The sequence below is a fragment of the Agelaius tricolor genome, unplaced genomic scaffold, assembly GCF_023055355.1.
Source record: "Agelaius tricolor isolate 1412-34295 unplaced genomic scaffold, bAgeTri1.0.p SCAF_3, whole genome shotgun sequence".
Lineage (NCBI taxonomy): Eukaryota > Metazoa > Chordata > Aves > Passeriformes > Icteridae > Agelaius > Agelaius tricolor.
In genome coordinates this window covers 13,258,315-13,279,135 of record NW_027269263.1, presented here as the reverse complement: position 1 = coordinate 13,279,135, position 20,821 = coordinate 13,258,315, and the positions used below count along the sequence as shown (strand labels likewise).

Sequence of the window (20,821 nt, the reverse complement as noted above, 5' to 3'; positions counted from 1 at the left end):
TTTCAAAGATTATGTCTCTCTCCAGTGTCATTTAGTTGGTGGAAACACCAACCAATCCAACAGAGTGTCAGCTCTGACACAAGTCTGAGCTGAGCCAAGGCCTACAGAGACAGCCTGGAGCAAACAGCCATGGCCAAACTCCTCTTCCAGGGGCAAAGACCAAGTTTTCTACTCCTGCTGCAGCAGTTGCACAACAACAGAAATCAGCAGTAGCAGGAGTTGTCTTCAGGGCCCAAGTGCTTAAAGCACTGTTGTTCAAACTCACCCCTTTGCTGACCCCTCAGTTGTCTCCCTGACACAGCAAGGTGGTGCCTCTGCAAGTTGAGCAGATGAGGTTAAAAACTGTAAGAATTTACTTTCACAGAACCACAGGATAGTCAGGGTTGGAAGGGACCTCTGCAGACCATATAATATGAACCCCCCAGCCCAAGCAGGGTCACCTGGGGCAGGTGACACAAGAACAAGTCCAGGTGAGTTTGGGATGCTCACAGAGGAGACTCCCCACACTCCGTGGACAACTGTTCAGGGCTCTGCCACTCTCAATGTACAGAAATTCTACCTCATGAGGTGGAACTTCTTGCCTTATGTTTATGGCCATTGCTCCTTGTTCTGTTGCTGGGCACCACTGAAAAGAGCCTGGCACCGTCCTCTTGGCACCCACCCTTGAGATATTTATTTATATGCATTGAAGAGATCCCCTCTCAGTCTTCTCTTCTCTGGACTAAACAGGCTCAGCTCCTGCAGTCCCTCCTCATAAGAGATGCTCCAGACCCCTCAGGTTTATGGACCCCTCATGTTTATGGCCTCTTCTTGATCCTCTCCAGTAGCTCCTTGTTTTTCCTGCACTGTGGAGAACTGAACACAGCACTCCCTCTCCAGGGCTGGGAGCCTCACTTCTGAGAGGGTGCTCATTTCCAGCAGAAACAGATCATTCAATGAGGAGAATTTTAAATCAGGTTCATCTTTCAGGTAACAAGCACAGCACCTTGAACTGACACCCAAACACACAGCTATGGGGTAAGAAGAGTTTCTGTTCAACACAAGCATTGAAGTGAAACAAAACAGGGAAGTGCAACCACTCCTTCCCGCAAAATCCTTTCATACCTGAAGTTTTAGTTTGAGAAGGTCAAAAGCAGCACAGGAAAACCCATTACCCATAACCTGCACACCCCAAACCCTTCAAGTGACCTCTGGCGGGGAAGCAGCTCCCTCATTTGTGCTGTAGAGGGGTTGGAAGGATTTACATGTCACTTCTTTGCAGGTAGAGCTCTTTTATTGTTACCTTTCCTGGGGGTGTGTGGTTACAGGCACAGTCAGGGCTTGTCGTCGCTGTAGTAGCGCTGCTTCATGGCTCGGTATTTCCTCAGGAAGTACAAAGCCTCCAGCTCCTTTATAACAAACTCTCCCCGGGCAATCAGCTGCTTAATTTTTTCAGGGTCTGTCTCATCTTTGTTTTTTAGAAAAGCTGCTTTCAAACGGCTTCTGAAGTAGTCTGCTCCTTTGGGATACTCCCTTCCAAGGTACAGCAGCTTGGAGAGAAAAGAATAATAATGTGGTTTTAATTAACTGAGTGCACAGTGAAAGGGGGTTTGTTTTCTGGTTAAGGAAAGTGCTGGTGGCATTTGAGACACTTACATTTTTGTACAGTTTTATCACTTCACTTCTTAAAGAATTGGCCATTCTCACATTTCGGTGAACTGTGTCCTTGTGTGATTTTTTTGGTTTGTTTGGGTTTTGTTACCTGAAGGATAATCAGTTTGAAATTAGCCTTCTCTGGGAGTCAGTAAACCACCTCAGCCTTCCTAAAACTTTTGTATCCCACCAAGCCCCGTTTGCTCTAATTCTGGTTCTACTCAGTCTCTTCTTTCTTTTTCTTTCCTACTTTTTATTCTATTTAGCTTCTCATTGTCATCTCCCCTCCCCCCTCAAACAGAAAACAAGAAACTTCTAATAACTTTCAACAACTGGGACACTTTGTGCTGTTCACTGGCTGCTTTCTCACACCCATACAATTCTGCACCTGCTGGCCTGGCTGCTTCTGTGGTCTGCTAAAATACTGTATCTACATATATATGTATACACACATATAAAGTGGTAAAGATATCTAAATAGAACATATATTTAATATATTTTATATATTAATAATGGTAATAATAATATATTTTATGTGTTTATTTTTATCTCCACATATATTTATGTATTACATATTCCTGTATTGTATATATAGATATATCCATTTTATACATATACATTTATATTCCTGCAACTGTCACATTCATAAATTTTGCTTTTTTAAAGACTCTTCAAGTGCATTACAAATTGAGTCCAGTGTGCACCGGCAAAACGTAAGGATAAGTGACAAAGTAACTGATTATTATTTCTGTATTCTGTGATTTTCAAAATCACAGAATAGCCTGACTTGGAAAAGACCTTAAAGATCATCTCGTCCCAACCCGCGGCCGTGGGCAGGGACACCTTCCACCGTCCCAGCTTGCTCAGAGCCCCGCCCAGCCTGGCCTCGGACGCTGCCAGGGACGGGGCAGCCAAAACCAAATCACAAGCGACTGGAATCCAGTCCAGCTCCCGCTGCGGGGCCTCCTCGGGCCGCCGCCTCCCCCTGGCTCTGCCTGCCACCCCGCTCCCCCCGGAGCCGTGCCCGGTTCCCTGCGGATCCCGGCGAGGCCGGACCGGGATCTCACCCGCTGCTCCCGGAACCGCCGCCGTGCCGCTTTACGGCAGCGCCGGCAGCGCCCGGCCCGAGCTGCGCCTGCGCCGCCGCCGCCGGGGCTGCGGGCGGGGCCTGGGGGGGGCGGGAGCCTGAGGGAGGCGGGCACCGCCGCGGGCACCGGGAGCCTGAGGGAGGCGGGCATCGCCACGGGCACCGGGAGCCTGAGGGAGGCGGGCACCGCCGCGGGCACCGGGAGCCTGAGGGAGGCGGGCACCGCCCCCCGCGGCGGAACCGCATCCTGAGGGACACGGGCGTCGCCACGGGCACCGCCACGCGCGGCGGGATCGCATCCTCAGGGACACGGGCACCGCCAGCCGTGGCACGACATGGTGGGGCGGGGAAGGGGCCTGGGTACGGGTTACATGGTGGGATGGGGAAGGATGAGGTGGTGCAGTAAAGCGGGGCGTTCTTGTGAGCTGCCCAAGTCCCGGGAGGTGGGAGAAAGGCTTTGAGGCTGAAAGAAGCACCCGAAGGCCGCGTTATCTGTGGTGTGAGCCCCGGCGAGAGCCCTTGTGCCGTGGGCTGCTGCTGTGGCTGCCCCGTGTGGAACCAGCCGGGAGGCGGCTCACACTTTGTTGCCAGAATGGCTCCGTGGTAAAAAACTTCATTCCAGGAGTCATGTATTAGTGGCTAATTTTCTGCAGTATTGAAATTCTTGTCATTATAGTTTTTCAATGGATAATCACATTTAATTTTAACAGAATAATACTATTTTTCTAATTATTCCTTTCTAGCTGATACATTGTTTTCTGATGTTCCCTTTCCTTTTTTCCCCCCTCTGATCTTTTAGGCTCCGAAAAAAAAGGTAGGTAGGCAGAAACACGCTGTAGTTCACAGTTGAGTTTATTTTTTTATCCGATTTTTTGGCTTTTTTCCTGAGGCAGCTGGCCAGGGTTAATGAATCTGAAGGGGGAAGAGGCGTCTCCAGGACACCGGGCTTTTGTGCCTTGAGCAGGGAAGCCAAATGTTCCTGCAGCGCTGCTCAGAGGGAGCATGGCCAGCGCAGCCACTGCTTGTTTGGCTTGGCAACGGGTGTCCAGGCAGAGAGGAGAGGCGGTGTCCTGGCTCTGTCCCAGCCATGAGGTGGCAGCAGAACCAGGGCAGTGACTGTCCCCTGTGCTGGGCTCTGGCGGGGCCGCGTTTCGAGTGCTGTGTCCAGTTCTGGGCCCCTCACTGCACGATGGACATGGAGGGGCTGGAGCGTGTCTAGAGAAGGGAAGGGGGCTGGGCAAGGGGATGGAGCACCAGGTACAGCTGGGGGGTGGGGGGTGAGCCTGGAGAAAAAGACGCTCTGGAGGGACCTTCTGGCTCTGCAAAACTCCCTGACAGGATTGGGCAGCCCGGGGAAATCAGGCTCTGCTCCCAGGGAACAAGGGACAGGAGGTGAGGAACGGCCTCAAGCTGTGCAGGGAAGGGTCAGGTTGGACATCAGCAGGAATTTCATCACGGAAGGTTTGTCAAGCATTGGAAGGGGCTGCCCAGGGAAGTTTGGAGTCCCCATCCCTGGAGGTGTCCAAGGAAGGCCTGGACATGGCGCTCAGTGCTCTGGGCTGGGGGACAAGGTGGGGATTGGGCACAGCTTGGACTCGATGATCTTGGAGGTCTTTTCCACCCTGAATGCTTCTAGGATTCTGTTGTTTGAGCCATAAGCTAGACACAGAACAAGGAGGGTGAAGGGACAACAGGCAGAAGTCCATGGGAAACTGAGTTGCATAAATTGGTCCTGTGGGTTATTCTTACTTCAGTGATAGTGAATTTATCTACCCCTCCCCAGCTGTGCATCTCACTCTTCTCAGTGCTCTGTTAAGTCATAGGAATGTGAAAAGAAATTGACTGAAACTTGATTTCAAGTAATTGAAACAAGCAGGTTTTCCATTTTCAGTTTATTTATTTATTTATTTATTTATTTATCAAAATGAAAAGAACAAATTCTTCCCTGAAATCCTAACGGGTAGAAGTGTGAATTTTACTGACATTATTTTGGGATAATTTTTCAAATGAATGCTTTGGTACCAAATGTGATAAGATGCACTCAGACTCTGGTGGCACTTAATTGTCACCACTGTATTTGTCCCAGCTTCATGGCAATCTCTGTACTCAAAGTTGCATTTATACATATATTTATGCCAATGTGTTTATTGCCATGCCAAGTAGTGTGAAGTGAACAAGTAGTTATTTGTATCTGAATGTGTGATAGTTGAAATCAAAGTGTGAAATAAGTGTGTGTGAAGAAGGAACAGTGGTCAGATACTTTCTGAGAACCTCAAATTTAAAATATCGTTACTCTAGGATATGCTGGAGGTGAACAGTGAACTGTCTGGAGTGAGATTTCATAACAGAAAAGAGAACTCTTTGCTATTTTGTCTTGTGAATTAGATGATTCTAAATGCCAGGCTTGTCCCAAAATACATTTTCCAATATTTCCTAAAATGTTTGAAGTTGTAGCATCTACTTTCTTAGCAGATCTGCCTGCTACTCAATTTCTACATTAAACCAAAGGATTTTAATACTCATGTTGTGGCTGTGTTTGGGGATGTCTAGCATAGAAAAATACATTAATTTTAAGACCTTATCATAAAAAAGAGAAGAATTTAGTTCAGAATGTGCATTACTATTCTGGGGCCTTCATTGGCTGTCTAGGGAGTCTGAAATCTTAACTGAGGGATCACATTGGAAGGGCAAAGTTATAGAGTTATAGAACTGCCAAAGAGTATTAAAATAATACTGATATTTGTTTTCTTCTCCCTTATTGCAAACATGAAATTCAATGGTAAAAAGGGAAAATCAAAGAAAGCAAAGGAAGCGAAGCTGAGAGGTAATGTGCACTTCATTTTGAGGGAATGTGATGGACAAATTGTTAATTTTAAATAAAGGGGCAAAAGGTGATGTCCTGAACTAGATGTGAATTGCTGGCTCTGTTTCACAAATGGAAATGTTCTTCCCTCTTTCCTGGTGTGGGCCAAACTCTCTGTTCCTTGATGCTGCACCTCACTTCCCTATCAGAGCAATACTCTCTTCTCTAGTTATTCCTACTGCAATTAGGAAGTTGGGGAGAATTAACTTGCCATTAATCCATCCTGGTGGGAGCTTGGGCATGCTGTGACTGCCAGGAAGGGAGTGCTAATCACTGGTGAGCTTTTATGGTGAGAGTGGGAGCTCAGGTGGGCACAGGCAGATTTGGGAACTGCTGCTGCTCTTGCCTCAGTGCAGCACACGCTTGACACGATTTACTTGGAGGTGATGACATCGAGTCACTGTTTGGGAACATCTGGATGGCACACAGGCTGTGCCATTTTAGGCTGAAGGCTTAGAGGTTGAACCAGTTCTAGTTTTCACGTCCTCTCTAATTTTCTAGTCCCTATGGCAGCAAAGAGAAGCAAGAACTGTGGAGTAACAGATCCTGAAGTGGATTTCAATGAACAAACAGCTGTAAAATTGAAATTGTAGGAAACCAGTGGTTGTAGGAAAGAAGACAACAAATTTAGGATTAAAGCACTGAGTTTCACTCAAGACTTTGGATTGAGAACCTGTGTCCATTGAAGCTGTAGATGGAGGGAGCACTCACAGACTGATGAGGCAGTGCCAGAGACAGTGTGCTTTAGTAGTATTCAAATTCATTTGGATCAATCTTCATATGGGAGATTTCTGTGCAGTGAAAGATAAACATTTATGTTGCTCATTTTATAGTGGTTTTATCATTACAACTGGTAACCAAATAATCTCTTAGATTTTATTTAGGAAAGCATAATTATGCCCTTGATCTCTTTCCCAATCCTCAGCTGAAGCCCTATTACGAGCTCAACAAGAAGAAGAAGAAAGACTTGAAAGGGAGAGACTGTATCGAGAGCACTTGGAAAAGCTTGAGGCAAAGGTTAGTCTTTTACTCAATGAAAAAATCTAATCCTATTTCTAAACTTGAGACAAGGCCTGTAAAACATCAGTGATTTATAGGAATTCATTTCCTTATGCACTTATTGTTGGGAACAATATTTTCCAGTTTTGATAAATTTAAATACATTACCTTTTGTCATATGTGTTTCTAAAGTTCAGTTAAATGCCTTTTTTTTATTTCCCATTTCCACTGTGCTTTCAATTGAATATATTTTTCATATTCCCCATGAGGATATTTGGTACAAATTCCTAATTGGTTCCCTGTTCAGGCAGATACAGTGCATTGTATTTGTGTATATATATATATGTGTGTGTGTGTGTGTATTAGACTATGTATATTTATTTTTCTGAACAATCCAGCATTCAGAACAAAAACTGATCGATGATAGATAACTATTTTTGTGTTTTAAAAGAAAAAAAAAAGATTTACAACAAACTAATTTTTTTTAAAGAATCACACTTGTCTACTCCTCTTGTACTTCACAGAATATTTTTTTCCTCCTAGGGAGAAGATGACCTTAAAATAATAGAAACTAAAAGGGAAAAAATAAAACAGTCTTACATGTTTTTTCCAAATTATCCTTACATATTTTAGCAGCTCCCATTAGGGCTGGCTCCAGGATGCTGATATGGAAACTGTTGAAGTGAGAGGTTGCAATCATATGTCACATTATGTTTATCATATGACTCAGCAGCTACTGTGATGACAATAACATATTTCAAACTACTGCAGTCTTCTCAATTGGATGTTTCATAAAAAAAGCAAGTTTTCAGTGTTTGGATTTGTTTAAATAATAACTCATTCAAATATCCCCAATTTGTTTCTTCTATGTAAAATAATTGTAAGAAATAAGCAAATATTTAGCTGCTCTGTTTGATATATGTATTTTTTTATCAGTATCAAGGAGAGAGGGAGTCCGAACTAGCCCAACATAATTCACTGGAACAGAAGTTTCTTTCTGCACAGCAGTGGAAAAGGGATTACAGAGAACAAGCCAAGGTAAGCTTTCTTGCCAAAATCTGCCCAGAGGTTTGGCAAGGAAGAGACTTCAGGAGCTTCCAGTTCTTGAATGTATGTGTGTGCTATGACAGCATTTTGAATTCCATCTCAAATCAGATGTCTTACTACTGAAAATTGACCAGTCTTCTATACAGGAGTTTCCAGTGCACTCAGCACTCCCCTATTGTTGCTTTGCTTGAAGTCAGTGGGAATGCTGGTGGAAGTGGTTGAAAATGCAATCCTAGAAGTGCTTTTGCTTTAAAAGATACATTTTCCTTTGCAATGCAATTTTCAGTAACATGGGGTTGCTAATCTTCACAGCAAACGGGGGGCAATCTTTTCTTAATATCCTATTCTATGGATGAAAAAAATTCCATTATGGGTGATAAATTGATCCCATGAGCCAATGTTAGGCTTATGTTTGGCATTAAGTGGGTTTAGTCTGCCACTGATTTTTTCTTTCCACCTCTATAGGAATGACCAAGAATTGATTTGAAAATAAAATTATTTTTAAAAAGCCCTAATCTAGGATTTCACATTCCTACCAGAGGTTTCTGCAACAGGATAATTGATGCTGGTAAGGGAGAGGAAATCTCCTTCAGAGGCAGAGAAAGGAGGAGTAAATTTGTTGCAGTAGAGGCTCCTAATCAACTTTATTGCCAGTGTAGGAATTTTCAGTTTTCTTGGCAGAATCTGAGACCCACCTGCCTCTTCCACCTGCACCTTCCTCGTTTCTGTTCTCAGTCATTTTATTCTTCCAGCCCCTCCCTTATGGCAGGTACTGAATTCATTGCTTTTGTGAAGCAGAGCAGAACCCACTGATAAATAGGTATAAACAAGTGTGAGGTGGGCAGAAGCATCTTAACACATTAATATCAAAGTAAACCTTTTTTTCCTGGCATAGGGATAATAAACCAGGTGGTGTTAGAATCCTGTTTAGATGCAGGTGTGAATTTGTCACTATAACGTATTTGTCTTTCAGAATCCTCCTTTTTCTTGTAATAGCAGTGTGCAGCACACCTGTATCCACTTTTCTCTGAACTCTCCTGCAGTGGGAGCACTACCTGAGCTGTGATGGGACTCCTGAGCCCACTGTACCTCAGGAAATCAACACTTTCATGAGCCTGTGGCGTGATGACCAAGATCAGGATGTCCAGCTTGTCATGGAGAAGGAGGAAGTGGTGCTGCATGTAAGTGTTTAAATGGTGTATTTCAGTTTAAGCTTAACATATCCTTAACAGCCCTCTCTAACTCTATTTTCCCATTTTTCATGGCCAAATGAGTGAAAGACCTTCAACACCTAGAAGTTTTTCTTCAATTTTTCTATTTTTCCTAAATTGGAGATCTATTGTTAACCCTGAAGAAGATGTGTATTGACTTTCAATATGCATTTAAGGGACTTTTGCTGTGTTTCTTACACTGAGGTCTAGCATTCCAACATCCATACTCCCTTCCATTTTAAACCAGAGCATACAAGCTCATGTCAGATATAAATGCTTTGGTGGGCAAAAACCTCATTTTGTAACATTGAGCCAGTAAAATGTCATGTAAGAGCAAAAGTTCCCAGAATTGATTTTTACCAACAGAAGTCATCAGCTATTGATAGCTTGTGAAGCAATTTTTAGCAGTCTGTGCCTGCTCTGTAAATTCAGGATCTTATTTTCATTTATTCTGACTTTATGTTGTTTTTCAGAAAGTTAAATCGAGCCTTCTGGAAACTGGGGGGGGAAGTTGCATGTGTAGTACAGGTTTCATTGGGTTGGTTTGATTCTGAGTTAGATTTCTTATCTGTCTATATAAAAAAAAGGTTATTTTTCTGACCAAAATCTGTTTAGATGCAAAGGAAGTAGGTATGCCTCATTTTTTATGACAGAACACACAATATGTTAAGGATGGTGTCACAACAGATACTTCTCCCATGTAAATATTTTCTAGTTGGTTGAGAAGTTGGAGTTTCTTCTGTTGGAGGCAGCACCAGGAGAGATCACAGACGAACAACGAGACCAGTACCAGGAAGTTATTCTGCAATTGCAGGATCTGCTTCACCAGAAATACAATGATGCTACCCAGAACCTGCTCAAAGTGAGTGAGGTTTACTGCTTCAAAGCTGTGATTTGCACACATAAGTTAACACCAAGTGTCCTTCAATGATGCTTGGCTCTGTTTGGTCCTAAACTGCCACAGAGATGAGTCTGTGAGTTTCAAATCATGTTTATAGCACTCACCAGACTTTAATTACTCAAAATTCCTGAAAATCTGAACTTTACAGTGGGAAATCTCAAGAATAAACAAATGGGAAATTTTGTGAGACTTGGGGATGATGATAACAAGAGGTGCTGTATGAAATTTGTTGACTGTACCAAAAAATTGTAGATGTGAAAAGCAACTCATAAGGTTGCCTTGTACACATTTTTTTAATACAAGTTCATGTAATTAAAATATTTTTGAAACTAAGATCTGGGGAAAGGTGAAGAGTACTCAAACTAGAAAATGAAATTGTGCTGGAGAGTCAGTTTTCTGAGCTGCATGTGTGGGTAGTTTTACATACTTATATATACTTTATGTAGGTACTTTAACATACTTTATATATATGATTAATATTCTTGAAATAGCAAGGTCACTACCTTGCTATTTCAAGAATATTAATCATATATATAAAGTATGTTTAGCAAAGGAATATTAGTAAAATAGTGAACCAGTTGTATGTGCACAGTCAAAACCCCCTGCAAATTAAGAAATGTTGAATTCTTGTTTCCTGAATTTAGGATTAAGCTCCCAACAGAATTAGTATTTCACAAGTTTGATGCTGCCTAAATGATAAAATAATCTGTACAGTGCATCTGGGGTAGGAGTCTATTATTGCTCAGTAAATCCTTTTTTTTGTTTATTTTTTATAATTTATCCTGAGAATTAGGGAAATAATGGAAGAACCCATATTTGGCAGTACTTGGCTCCCAGAATTTATGAAGTCAGAGAAAAAAAAAAGCAATGTAGTTAAAATTTTAAGCAACAGATTTGAGTTTGTAACTGTTGTGCTTTAATATATAAATACAACACAGCTGGGCTTGGTCTGGTGCCTTTTCATTCTTACATGTATTTTTTTTTATTATTTATTCAAGTAAATGTAGGTAAATCAATGTGAAATAAATAACATATGATTTAATTGGCTTTTTTCTTTGTAGATAGCTAGTATGTATGAAGATTCTGAAACTGGGAATATGCACACAGTCCTAAAGGATAAAAATGTTACTTTCTGTATTTGGGCCAATCTGAAGAAGAAAGCAAGGTACAGTACACTGAAATTATTAATTTGAAATGAGGCCTGGCTTTGTTGAGTAAACACTAAGAATCAATTTCTCATAATCTTTTTTTTGTTGTTGAATAGCATCCATTCTGCAGACTCTCAGTGCTGGCTGCTGCTAAGGAGTGGTTTAGAGATATATAAATTTCTTTCTTAAAATGCAGCAGCAGAACCCTGTCACTGCCAGAACAAATTTGGAAGAAAAACAGTAAAGCTCATGCAGAGAATTGAAATTCCTCTGGAAGCAGTGTTTCTTGCTGATGCATTTAATATTTTCTAAGTTGTTCCAGTTGCTTGCAAAGCAGGGAATGATACTTTGTGCTCAGTTAGAGAAAATATTTTAGAGCCTGGGATGCACTATCATTTCTGAATCTAAATCTTGTGGTTTTATTGGATTACCATATAAATGGCACATTGCCAAAATGAGATTTTTGAGCAGACTTCCTACTCCCACTCCATAAATGTAAGGAATAAGTTATTTAAAGGACTTTAGCTAGACTAAGGACCTGTTGCTGTGAGTTTTGTTAAGGTAAGTAGAAGGGTGGGTGCTGAGCAGTGTCAGACTGACCTGCAGGAAGAACCCATATGGGTTAAGGGTTAAAGCCTTGTGGGCAGCAGAGAGATGCACTTAGAATATTCAACCAACAATAAAAAGCTAAGTGTTGCTTTACTGGAAGATTTTTAGAACTTGTGACTAGCTTATCTTATTCAAAAGTAAGTATTCTTTGAATTATTTTGAAAGCTGCTAAGAGTGATGTAACACAGCTGTGCAGGGATTTTTCCCAATAAATTAGTCAGTTGTACCAGAAATGTAGTTTCTAGAAGAGCTGCCATCTGATCCTGCCTCATTGCCATCCTGTCAAGACTTATTTTTGAGAGTTCTGATCCCCTTGATGCAGTTGTGGCTTTGCTGGAGGGTCTCACAGACAGCTGCCAGCACCAGCACTGTGCCATCCCACGGCATTTCTCAGACACTCAACAAATGCCAAAAGAGATGTGCCATTTGTGAGGAAGCACCAAAGGAAGTGCTGCCATCTCACCAGGCCCTGTTGCTGTGTCCCTGCCCTTGCCAGGTTCAAGGACCACGTGTTCCAGGGGGCAGGGCACGCCTTTGAGCTGCCCATGTCCCTGGCCCTGAGCAGCGTGGCCGTTCGCCTGCTGCACACCCACTACGACCACGTGTCTCCCCTGTGGCTGCAGTGCCAGGGGCTGCCGAGGCAGGGGGCCTCAGCCACCCTGGGGTCAGCTGAGCAGCCAGAGGACACTGGGCAAGGACCAGGAGAAGAGGAGGAGAAAGGCAGGGAGGAACCCAGCGTGCCTGCTGCAGAAGAAACGGGTTCTAAGGGCAGAAAGGTGGGTAAAAACCTCCTCAAAGGATACCCTACTCTTGTAAACATCAGGCTCAGTCACAGTGTCCTGTGCAGGACAGCCATATCCTTAAATGTTTTATAGGAAAAGACAGCTTGTGTCAACAGTGTCATAGATCTTCTCAAGGGAATGCAAAGATGGGAAGTTTGGACAGGCTGTGCAATTGGCATTTGGTTTAAGAGAAGGATGGAGCATGAAGTGCCATTGCAAGATATTTCTATAAATCTCTGGCATAAATACAGATTAATGGATTCTGCTTCTGCAAAACTGGCAGTCCCACAAAATCTCAGCAGGAATCCAATTTTAGGGAAATTTGCAGCATGCAGACTAAGATTCAGAGTTCAGCAGGTGTTGGCTGAAGTGCCTGGCTGTTCCATGTCTGTGTGCTGACCCTTTGCTGAGAGAGCCTTTTCAAATATGATTTCTGGCTGCCTGTCCTCTTCCTCAGCTCTCTTCCATGGAATATCTTGGCTTTAGGTGTGATGGAGGTTGCTTGGTTTTGTGTTGTCCATACTTCATTTGGGGTTTTTACTCTGTGTATTTATCTGTGACTTTCAGATAAATGCTCTGTGTTCTCACCTGAAATTATGCAGAAATAACTGACAAAACATCAAGTTTTAGGTCTTCTTACTATGTTTGGAGCAATTTCATGTGATAATACGAGTGGAAAGGGACCCACAAGGATCCTTGAGTCCAACTCTTAAGTGAATGAACTCTGGGATCCATACAGGGATCAAACAGGGATTGAACCTCTGTCCATGATCACGGCTTTTCTCCTTTTCAGTCCCCAACACCTTTGTAATGAATCAGTGCTTGAAATCCTGCTTCTCTTGGTTCCTTTTTTCTTTTTTTATATGACAAATCTTATCTTTTGGCACTTTTCACCTACATTACTCAGATTTTCTTTAAGCTGCTTCATTTTATTCCCTCTCTTTTTCTTTCCCAGGTCTTGGTGCTCTTTCTCTCAATCCATTTTGTGGATTTTCCTTTTCCCTCTGAAGGCTCCACTTCTCTCAGCTTCTGTCCTCTCACCTCCTGTCCTGTTTGAGGAGATGTGTGTTCTCTGCAATGCTGGCAGGCACAGAGGGTGCTGTGCCTCCAGAGGAGTGTGCTGTGGCATGGATGAATCCCTGTCTGCACTGGATATTTGCCTGGAAATCCAGGGGAGGTACCTTGAGGTCCCCCACATTGCTGGGTGTAAATACAGTGAAATACAGTGTGAAAGGGAATAAATCTCCTGGGCCAGCCACAGGCCAAAGCTGCAGATGGGGTTCTGGCACAGTTTCACTGTTGGTTTGGATTCAGCCTCGACATGCATTTTACTTTGTGCCACTCTGCTGACTGTAAAATCATCAAAAAGCACAAGTTTTGAGTGCACACTCTGCTGAAAAAGTGTTGGGTGCTTGTTTGGTACTCAGGGAGCTCAAGATGGAATTTGCTGTGAAAATGAAGTAATTACTTTGTCTCTATCTCTAAATCCAGTTCCAAACCAGAGAGTATCTTGAATCAAAATAGTTTCGATAGCCAGATAGAAATTATTTCTCTTAAAACCTTGACCCTGTAGCAAGATTGGTACAAATGTTTGTGTATCCCTTCTCCTTGGGCCTCCTTGAAGGAGGTGATACCTTCTTCTTCATTGTGTTTGTCTCTCACTAATGGAAAAATGTCTCTTGCTTTTTCTCTAGGAGAGTTCTGCCTCACTGAAAGGGACCAGCAATAACACAGATGATATAAAACAGACACAGGAGGAAACTGAGAAGAATTCAGAAATTTTGGATGCATCATCACAAGGTATTTGGTTATTTTTTATGTGCAGCACTACAAAAGTATTTAGGCTAAGTATTTTATGTGTTAAAAATTCCCTGTGAGTGTGGTGAGGCCCTGGCACAGGTTGCCCAGAGCAGCTGTGGCTGCCTCATCCCTGGAAGTGTCCAAGGCCAGGCTGGATGGGGCTTGGAGCAACCTGGGATAGTGGAAGATGCCCAGGGGGGTGGAACTGGACTTGAAGGTCCTTCCCAACCCAGGCCATTCCATGATCCATGGAAACACTGCAATATCTCCATGTGAATGGAGCAAAGCTTATAAATACAGGGATGTTTTGATATCACTTGGGTTTTGTTGACATTTCTATTAATGATTTTTAAATCATGAGGGGAGATAACAGGACAGATAGGAAAATGGAGTTTGTCCCCACACTTATTTTATTTATTATTTATGCTTATGTACATGTTTATAATGTTTCTGTAGATATGTATATTATTATACATACATTTATGGGTGAGACACACAATGTTCATGAATCTGCCAGGCTCTGGGGAGATTTACTTCCTCAGAAAATGATGATTCCAATGTTTATCATGGTAGGCATTGGTGTAGTGTGGGATGGTACTGAGTATTACCTAAATGGGTGCTTCAAGTGAGAGGGCCTAATTCTAGGAAATAAAACTGTTTGTCTGTCCCACATAAGTTACAAATTTCTTCAGTGTTGTGGCGTTGTCCTTTGGTTTAACAAGAATGAGTTTTCTTGTGGTACTGACTTAAATAAAACAACTGCAAACAATTATTAGCATAATTTAGCTCCACTTTACAGCCTTTTTCTTCTGGTAAAAAAACAAACCCCACCCACAACACTTTGGATGGAGCACAGTCCAGAGAATCAGTTGTCAGACTAGACCCTAAAAGCAAGGTTTTCAAAAGAACATAAAGGTCTTGGGCCTCATGTGGAGGAATTTGTATTTTATTTCTGTCAGGCTTTGAAAGCCCCTACCACAGTATTAGATGAAGTGGATGTGCACAGATGTGCACAATTATACCTGAGTGTTTTCCAGCTTTTTCATCTGTTTTAATAAGGAAAGAAGGAAAAAACTCCTTTTTCTGGCACGCTCATGGTTTGTAAAGTCTTTCAATCACGTTTGAGAAGAGCAGTGAGAGGATGCTCAGTTACCTTAAGTTCAAAACAACGAGCCAGGTAAATGAGGGTTAAAAACCAAAAATGCAACAACAGAACAGTGACAGTTTCTCTGGATTTACCCTTATTGTGCCTCTGTTAAGGAGATAAGTTACCTTGGGACAATAAATAGTTTCTTTAGAAGATACTTATATATTTTTGTGTTATTATTTTAAAAAACAAGTTAAAGTGTAAGCTACCACTGTAAAATGCACTGAAATGTTTTTTGCTACTTGGTAAGTTTGTTGTTCAGAATAACTGTAAAAGATGGTGTGTGATACAGTAGAGTAAAACCTCTGCAGAATGTAACTAAATCTGACATTAAATTAACACCATTTTCACCTTTTTTTTTTTTTTAAGCTTGAAGACAATTTATAGAAAGCATTCTCATTTTTTGATATGGTCTTATTCTCTCAGAGCAAGTTTCATAACAATTAGAGTAGCTCTTTTTACAGTATTGAACTCCTTTTTCTTGATTCCTGTCAACAACAACTCCTCTCCTCCATGTGATGTTTTATGTGGGCTGGTTGGCTTTTTTAAAGAAAATATTTATGGCCATTTTTTCCACGGTGTTTCTGCCTTTTACTAACATTTTCCAACTAATTAAATGTTAAGTTCATACATTTGTGATACATACGTAATTATGCATAGGAAAAAAAAAAGGAATTACCTTTGTTATCTGAAAATTGTGTTTCATGTTAAATCCTCTTGCTCTTCCTAATTACTATGTCTTTCACCTTCAGCACATGACTGCTTAGTGCCTTATTTTTATATATCTCTTTATTTGCTTCATTTCTTTTCATATCAATAGAATCTTACTAAACCTATCCAGAATCTATGGTATTATTGTGCTTGTGAAATTCTTCTGTGGGTTACGATGGACTCATTCTGTCAGTAAAACCTTATTCCCACGGAAAGCATTTGGAACTCCAAATCCAAAAGCTCAGCCCCAGTCCCGAGTGTTTCCATTGCCCGGCTCGCTGCTGTCCCCGGTTCCAGCGATGCCGAGGAGCGCCAGCAGATGGGGCCGGAGCGCTGCAGAGCGAGGCACTCCCGGCGCTGAGCGAGCCTCGGCGCTGGGCGATGCCGGTGAGGTTGAGCCCCCGCTGAACTCCTGCTGTCCGCTGCACTTTCCAGAGGAGGAGGCCCCGCTGCAGGAGGAGCCGGGAGGCAGAGAAGAGGCGCCTCAGGTTGTGGATTTGGAGCAGCTGGTGCCCGTGGGGGGCGTGTTCCACATCTCTGCCCTGCAGCTGCCACCCCAGGCCCAGGACGCCGGGGACTGGACCATGGTGGAGGTGAGGGAGGACAGGGAGCAGCCCTGGTGGCCCTGAGGAGCTGCTCCTGAGGTTTGTCACTGCTGTCACATGCACTGCACGCGAGTTCCTGACAGCAAACTGACCAGGCAAGGTTTACAAATGATCAGTTTTTCACGTGTGAAAGGTGGAAGCAGAGTGGTACCAAAAACCACTGCTGGTTCAGCTCCAGGCTCTGCAGGCTGGTTGAGGACTGTGGGCACTGGGTTCTGGTTTCCTCTAGCACTGCCCTACCCCACAGAGGGCACTGAAGCTGGAAACCTTTAATAAGCAAAATTCCCAAAAAGCCAAACCCAGAGAGCAGGACTGTGGGCAGGGGAAGAGGCCCAGGATGTTCATTCCCAGCCCCTGTGACCTCCCGTTCCCTCTGGCACTGTGGGGACAGTGGGATTACAGCTGCCTTTGCCTCCCCTGCTCCCAGGCTGGGCTCTGTGAGGAATGGCTGTGCCCCGCTGGGCCCTGCCCTGAGGGTGCCTGCAGCAGCACAGGAAGGGCCCAAGGCCTCCTGGTAGCTGCTCTTCTCCTGCCTCCAAAGCTGAGCTTGGAAAGGTGCAGTATTAGCAAACCATTTTAGATGGGTGTTAAAAAGCTTTGCAGTGTTAGATGAACTCAAAGAAAAAAACCTGCATTTTCTGATAAACCCCGTATCTGTCCTTCTCCTCTCTTGCCAAAGCTGCTGGATGTTGGATTGGAGGTGTATCCATATTCCCCAGGAAAGGCTGAAGATGGCACACAGGAAGCAGTACAGATAACCCTGAGGCTCCCTGATAATGTGATTTATTTTAAAGTGCCTGTGGTAGCCCGATGGGATCCTGCAGGTCTGAACTTAAGACAAAAATTTATTTCAAATTTGAATAGTGGAATTTATACCTGAGTTGGACTCTTGTTACAATCCAGCTGTAAAGATAAGGGCCAGTTTGGAGCCCAGAAATAGTTTGGGGATTTGAATGTTAATTGATTTGGGGATTTTACATTTTCTTTTTATTACTACTTCTTTGGTTTGTTTTACTTCAGCATTACTGCCAGAAGCCTTCCATGTACATCTTTCCATCCTCTTTGTCCAGGCCAATGGTGGAGAACTGATGGCATCAGCAAGATAACCTATGAAGCAGAAGAAAAGAGCATCACCTTTAGCATGGGTGACTTTTATACAGTAGCCCTTCTCCAGGATGCTCACCTGAACCTGCCCTATCAGGCCTGGGAATTGCACCCTACTGGTGTGGATGAAGGACTCTTCACAGTTACTGCAGTCTTTGCAACCATTCAGATACAAATTAAGGTACTATCAGTAATTTTTTAATCAAACATTTGCAGATAAAAAGCCCCATAATTATTGTCCCTGATTAAGAATTTGGGAGGCTTCTACAAGAGTAATTTGAATCTCTCTTCCTTTCCAAGCACTGCACTGGTTATTTAATTTCAGTTATTTACTATGAGAAATAGTACATTTCACATAGCAGAAATGTGCATTTGCTCTGGAAAGTTTCAGTCAGTGCTTTGCTGCTGGTTTTGCCTTGCTGCATTCAAGCCTGTCCCCCCTGTTAGAGAGCTGAAAAGTGTTCCCCTCTCCTCCCAGCTCTACCAAGAGAAATACAGGGAGTTCTAGCAGCCCACTACTCATGCTCCTTGTTTCTTCCCCAAGTTCAAGCTACTCATGATTACCCATCTGTTCATTGGTGTATAAATCAGTACACCAGTGTAATTTCTGATTCCTACACAAGGCTGGCTGAAAGGTCACAGCCCAGAGTAGCAGATGATGTGGGTACTACCCAGCATAGCAAAAATATCAATATTTGAAGCCTAAACCAGAAAGGAGCTTCCATGACCATAAGTTGCTTTCACTGGTTTGTACAACAGGATAATCAGTGTATGTTGTCTTCAGTAGTGGTGGAAGAGGAGGAGGTGCTTTCCCACATCACAGGGAAATGGATGAGTCCTCTTGCCCTCAGAGCAGCTTTGAAAAGAGCTGGAGTGAACATTTTCCCAGCAGAGTACTCTCCCAAGTATGTCCCTGTGCCCAGGAAGGTGAGTGACAGAGGAGTTCCTGGTGGCTTTTCCCTGTTTTTCCCTTAGGTCACCCTTTGCTGCCCTGGGAGCTGCTGTGCTGCCAGCAGAGGCAGGGCTGAGTAAAGCAGGCTCTGGCACTGCTGCAGCACAGGGAGATGGAGAGATGTGTTTGTCTGATTTGTATCGTGCCCTGCAGGCTGCCCTGGCAGAAGGGAAGGCCTATGGACAGATGGCTCTGCTCTCAGCTGCTTTTGCTTTTGCTCACAGCAAGTGGAATGGAGAAGCAGGGCCAGAGCAAGTTGTGTTCAAGGTTTGTGGAGTCCCAGACTTCCAGGGCAGGCCGGCACTGACCCCATCCCCAGTTAGAAACAATTAACTCACCGTGGTGGCTTCAGCCCCTGCCTCAGTTCAGTGTCACAGGCTGCACCTGAGAGCTCTCAGGGGACACAAGGCTCAGCAACAAAGACACTTGCTAAGGAAAATGGAACTGAAAAGTCACCAAGGGAGGCTTTAGCCAGAGCTGGGGTGACAGAGCTTCATGCTCTCCAGAGGCCCCTTGAAAATCAGCTATCTGCTCTGCCAGCTTTTTAAAGAACAGCTGGGACTTTCTTCCTGCCTGGAGGGTTTCTCTTGCTCCCTGCTGCAAAGCAGGCAATGAGCAACCTCTCTGTTGGTTTGTCTCCACCTGTGAACTAAAACACATGGTTAAAACTTCTCCCAGCCAGCCAAACGCTCCCACGTGTGGCTGGAGAAAGGCAGCACAGCCCACTGTGAGAGCTGCAGTGGCTGTCTCACTCTCAGGTTAAATGCATGGGACACACAAATATTGGAATTTGTGCTCTGACAATGGCACAGGCTTCACCTCAGTGCCTTTCTTCCTGCAATAGGTGAGTGAACATCTCACGGCAGGTTCTGCCAAAGGCAACCACTGGTCTCTGCTGATGTTCAATGGTGAGAAAGTGCAACACCTCAAGCTCACTGAAACCAGCAAAGCTTTTTCAGAAGAGCTGGAAGAAGAGTCTGAATTTCACTCCACACTCTACCATATGGTAAAGGATTCTGCCAGCAATGAAGCCATGGATAAAGTGGAAAGAGCTGGCTGCCTGTTCATTGATTCTGTGTATCAGCTGCTCCTCGCTACCAGAGTCTTAGCATACTCTTAGATACTACTGCATGCTTTCCTTCAAAACTTTATTATCAAAAGCTTTCAATAAAGTTACATTTCAAGTCTTAAATCCTTTTCTATTCAAAACACTGAAACAGGTTCTGAAATGCAAACATTTTATCTTTGTTCAAGCAAAATAAATTCTTTATTCAGTTGTGGCCAGACCACAAGAAGAACTGCAACAACACACAACTGGTGACCAATGCCAAGTCTTCCTTACAAGTTTGGCACAAAAACATATACATATATATATATATATATACATATATATATATATATATATATATATATAGTATTTTTCCATCTAGGACTGGTTTGCAACAATGCATAAAACCAGGACACACTTACTGCAGTGTAGCTGATGCCACAAATTGTTACAAATGAGGAACCATAAGAGGGGACAGAACTACACCTCTTAACCCTTCCCTGCCCTAACTGAAGTATCTGCATCCATCCTCAGATGTCTGAATATGCAGCCCAGACACTGGAGAAGCATCTCTTCTGCAAGTTTGGATGTTGTTTGTGTATCACAACCCCAAAAAGTTGATCTTAATCACTGATTATTTGTAATAAATTTATGTGTAGAGTCAAATGAAGAATGCTTTGAAAGCAAAAAACTGCTACCTGTAATTAGGGAAAACCAAAGCATGCCCTAAGCACTACACTTTTTCTGTTACATTACCAAAATCATCTCTATAGGATGGGGAAAGGATGTAGGAAAGCAAATCTTTTATTGCAAAGCTGTACCATTAGGCAGAACAAATGCTCATCTTTGAACTCTCTTAAAAAATAAAGGCAATTTTTTGATGAATAAATTTAATCAATAAATCTAAACCCAACAACCACAAGAACAGATTATCAGAAGTGGGAATTAGATAAGAGGCAGGCAGAAATGAAATCCTAAATACAGCTACACTGTTAACTGTATTTAACACAGTATCTCAGTTCATTTATTTTTTATTTTTTACCCCAACTAAAGTGTTTTGATTTCTAAATCACTACAGCAATTTAATAAGAAAGCAAGTTTAACTACCTGAAACTAAAGGCTGATTTTACCAGACCACTGTATAGACAAAATACAGATGACAATGTTTAGAAAGC

General features: G+C 43.0%; 1 protein-coding gene across 7 annotated transcripts; it reads left to right on the top strand.

The window, feature by feature from the left end:
* Positions 1 to 2,905: 2,905 nt before the first annotated feature.
* Positions 2,906 to 19,790, top strand: LOC139587871 (dynein axonemal intermediate chain 7-like). Of its 7 annotated transcripts, XM_071422534.1 has the most exons (16): positions 2,906 to 3,057; positions 3,519 to 3,533; positions 5,507 to 5,543; positions 6,508 to 6,599; positions 7,518 to 7,619; positions 8,672 to 8,809; positions 9,555 to 9,701; positions 10,802 to 10,905; positions 11,994 to 12,273; positions 13,974 to 14,079; positions 16,373 to 16,530; positions 17,222 to 17,366; positions 17,613 to 17,827; positions 18,406 to 18,573; positions 18,752 to 18,865; positions 19,443 to 19,790. In XM_071422534.1, exons 1-16 carry the CDS (start codon positions 3,055 to 3,057, stop codon positions 19,716 to 19,718), a joined length of 2,100 nt encoding a protein of 699 aa, XP_071278635.1. In that variant the 5' UTR covers positions 2,906 to 3,054; the 3' UTR covers positions 19,719 to 19,790. The 7 variants fall into 7 exon arrangements, with proteins under 7 accessions (XP_071278635.1, XP_071278633.1, XP_071278634.1 ...); XM_071422532.1 differs by having other exon boundaries at positions 2,917 to 3,057; positions 3,519 to 5,543; XM_071422533.1 differs by lacking the exon at positions 3,519 to 3,533 and having other exon boundaries at positions 2,925 to 3,057; positions 3,613 to 5,543.
* Positions 19,791 to 20,821: the final 1,031 nt, after the last annotated feature.

Excerpts from the sequence above, each read along its gene's own strand:
- LOC139587871 (XM_071422532.1), top strand. The coding sequence starts at position 5,486 with ATGAAATTCAATGGTAAAAAGGGAAAATCAAAGAAAGCAAAGGAAGCG. Across the intron at positions 10,906-11,993 it reads AATCTGAAGAAGAAAGCAAG|GTTCAAGGACCACGTGTTCC; the intron begins GTACAGTACACT and ends TGCCCTTGCCAG. Across the intron at positions 12,274-13,973 it reads CGGGTTCTAAGGGCAGAAAG|GAGAGTTCTGCCTCACTGAA; the intron begins GTGGGTAAAAAC and ends CTTTTTCTCTAG.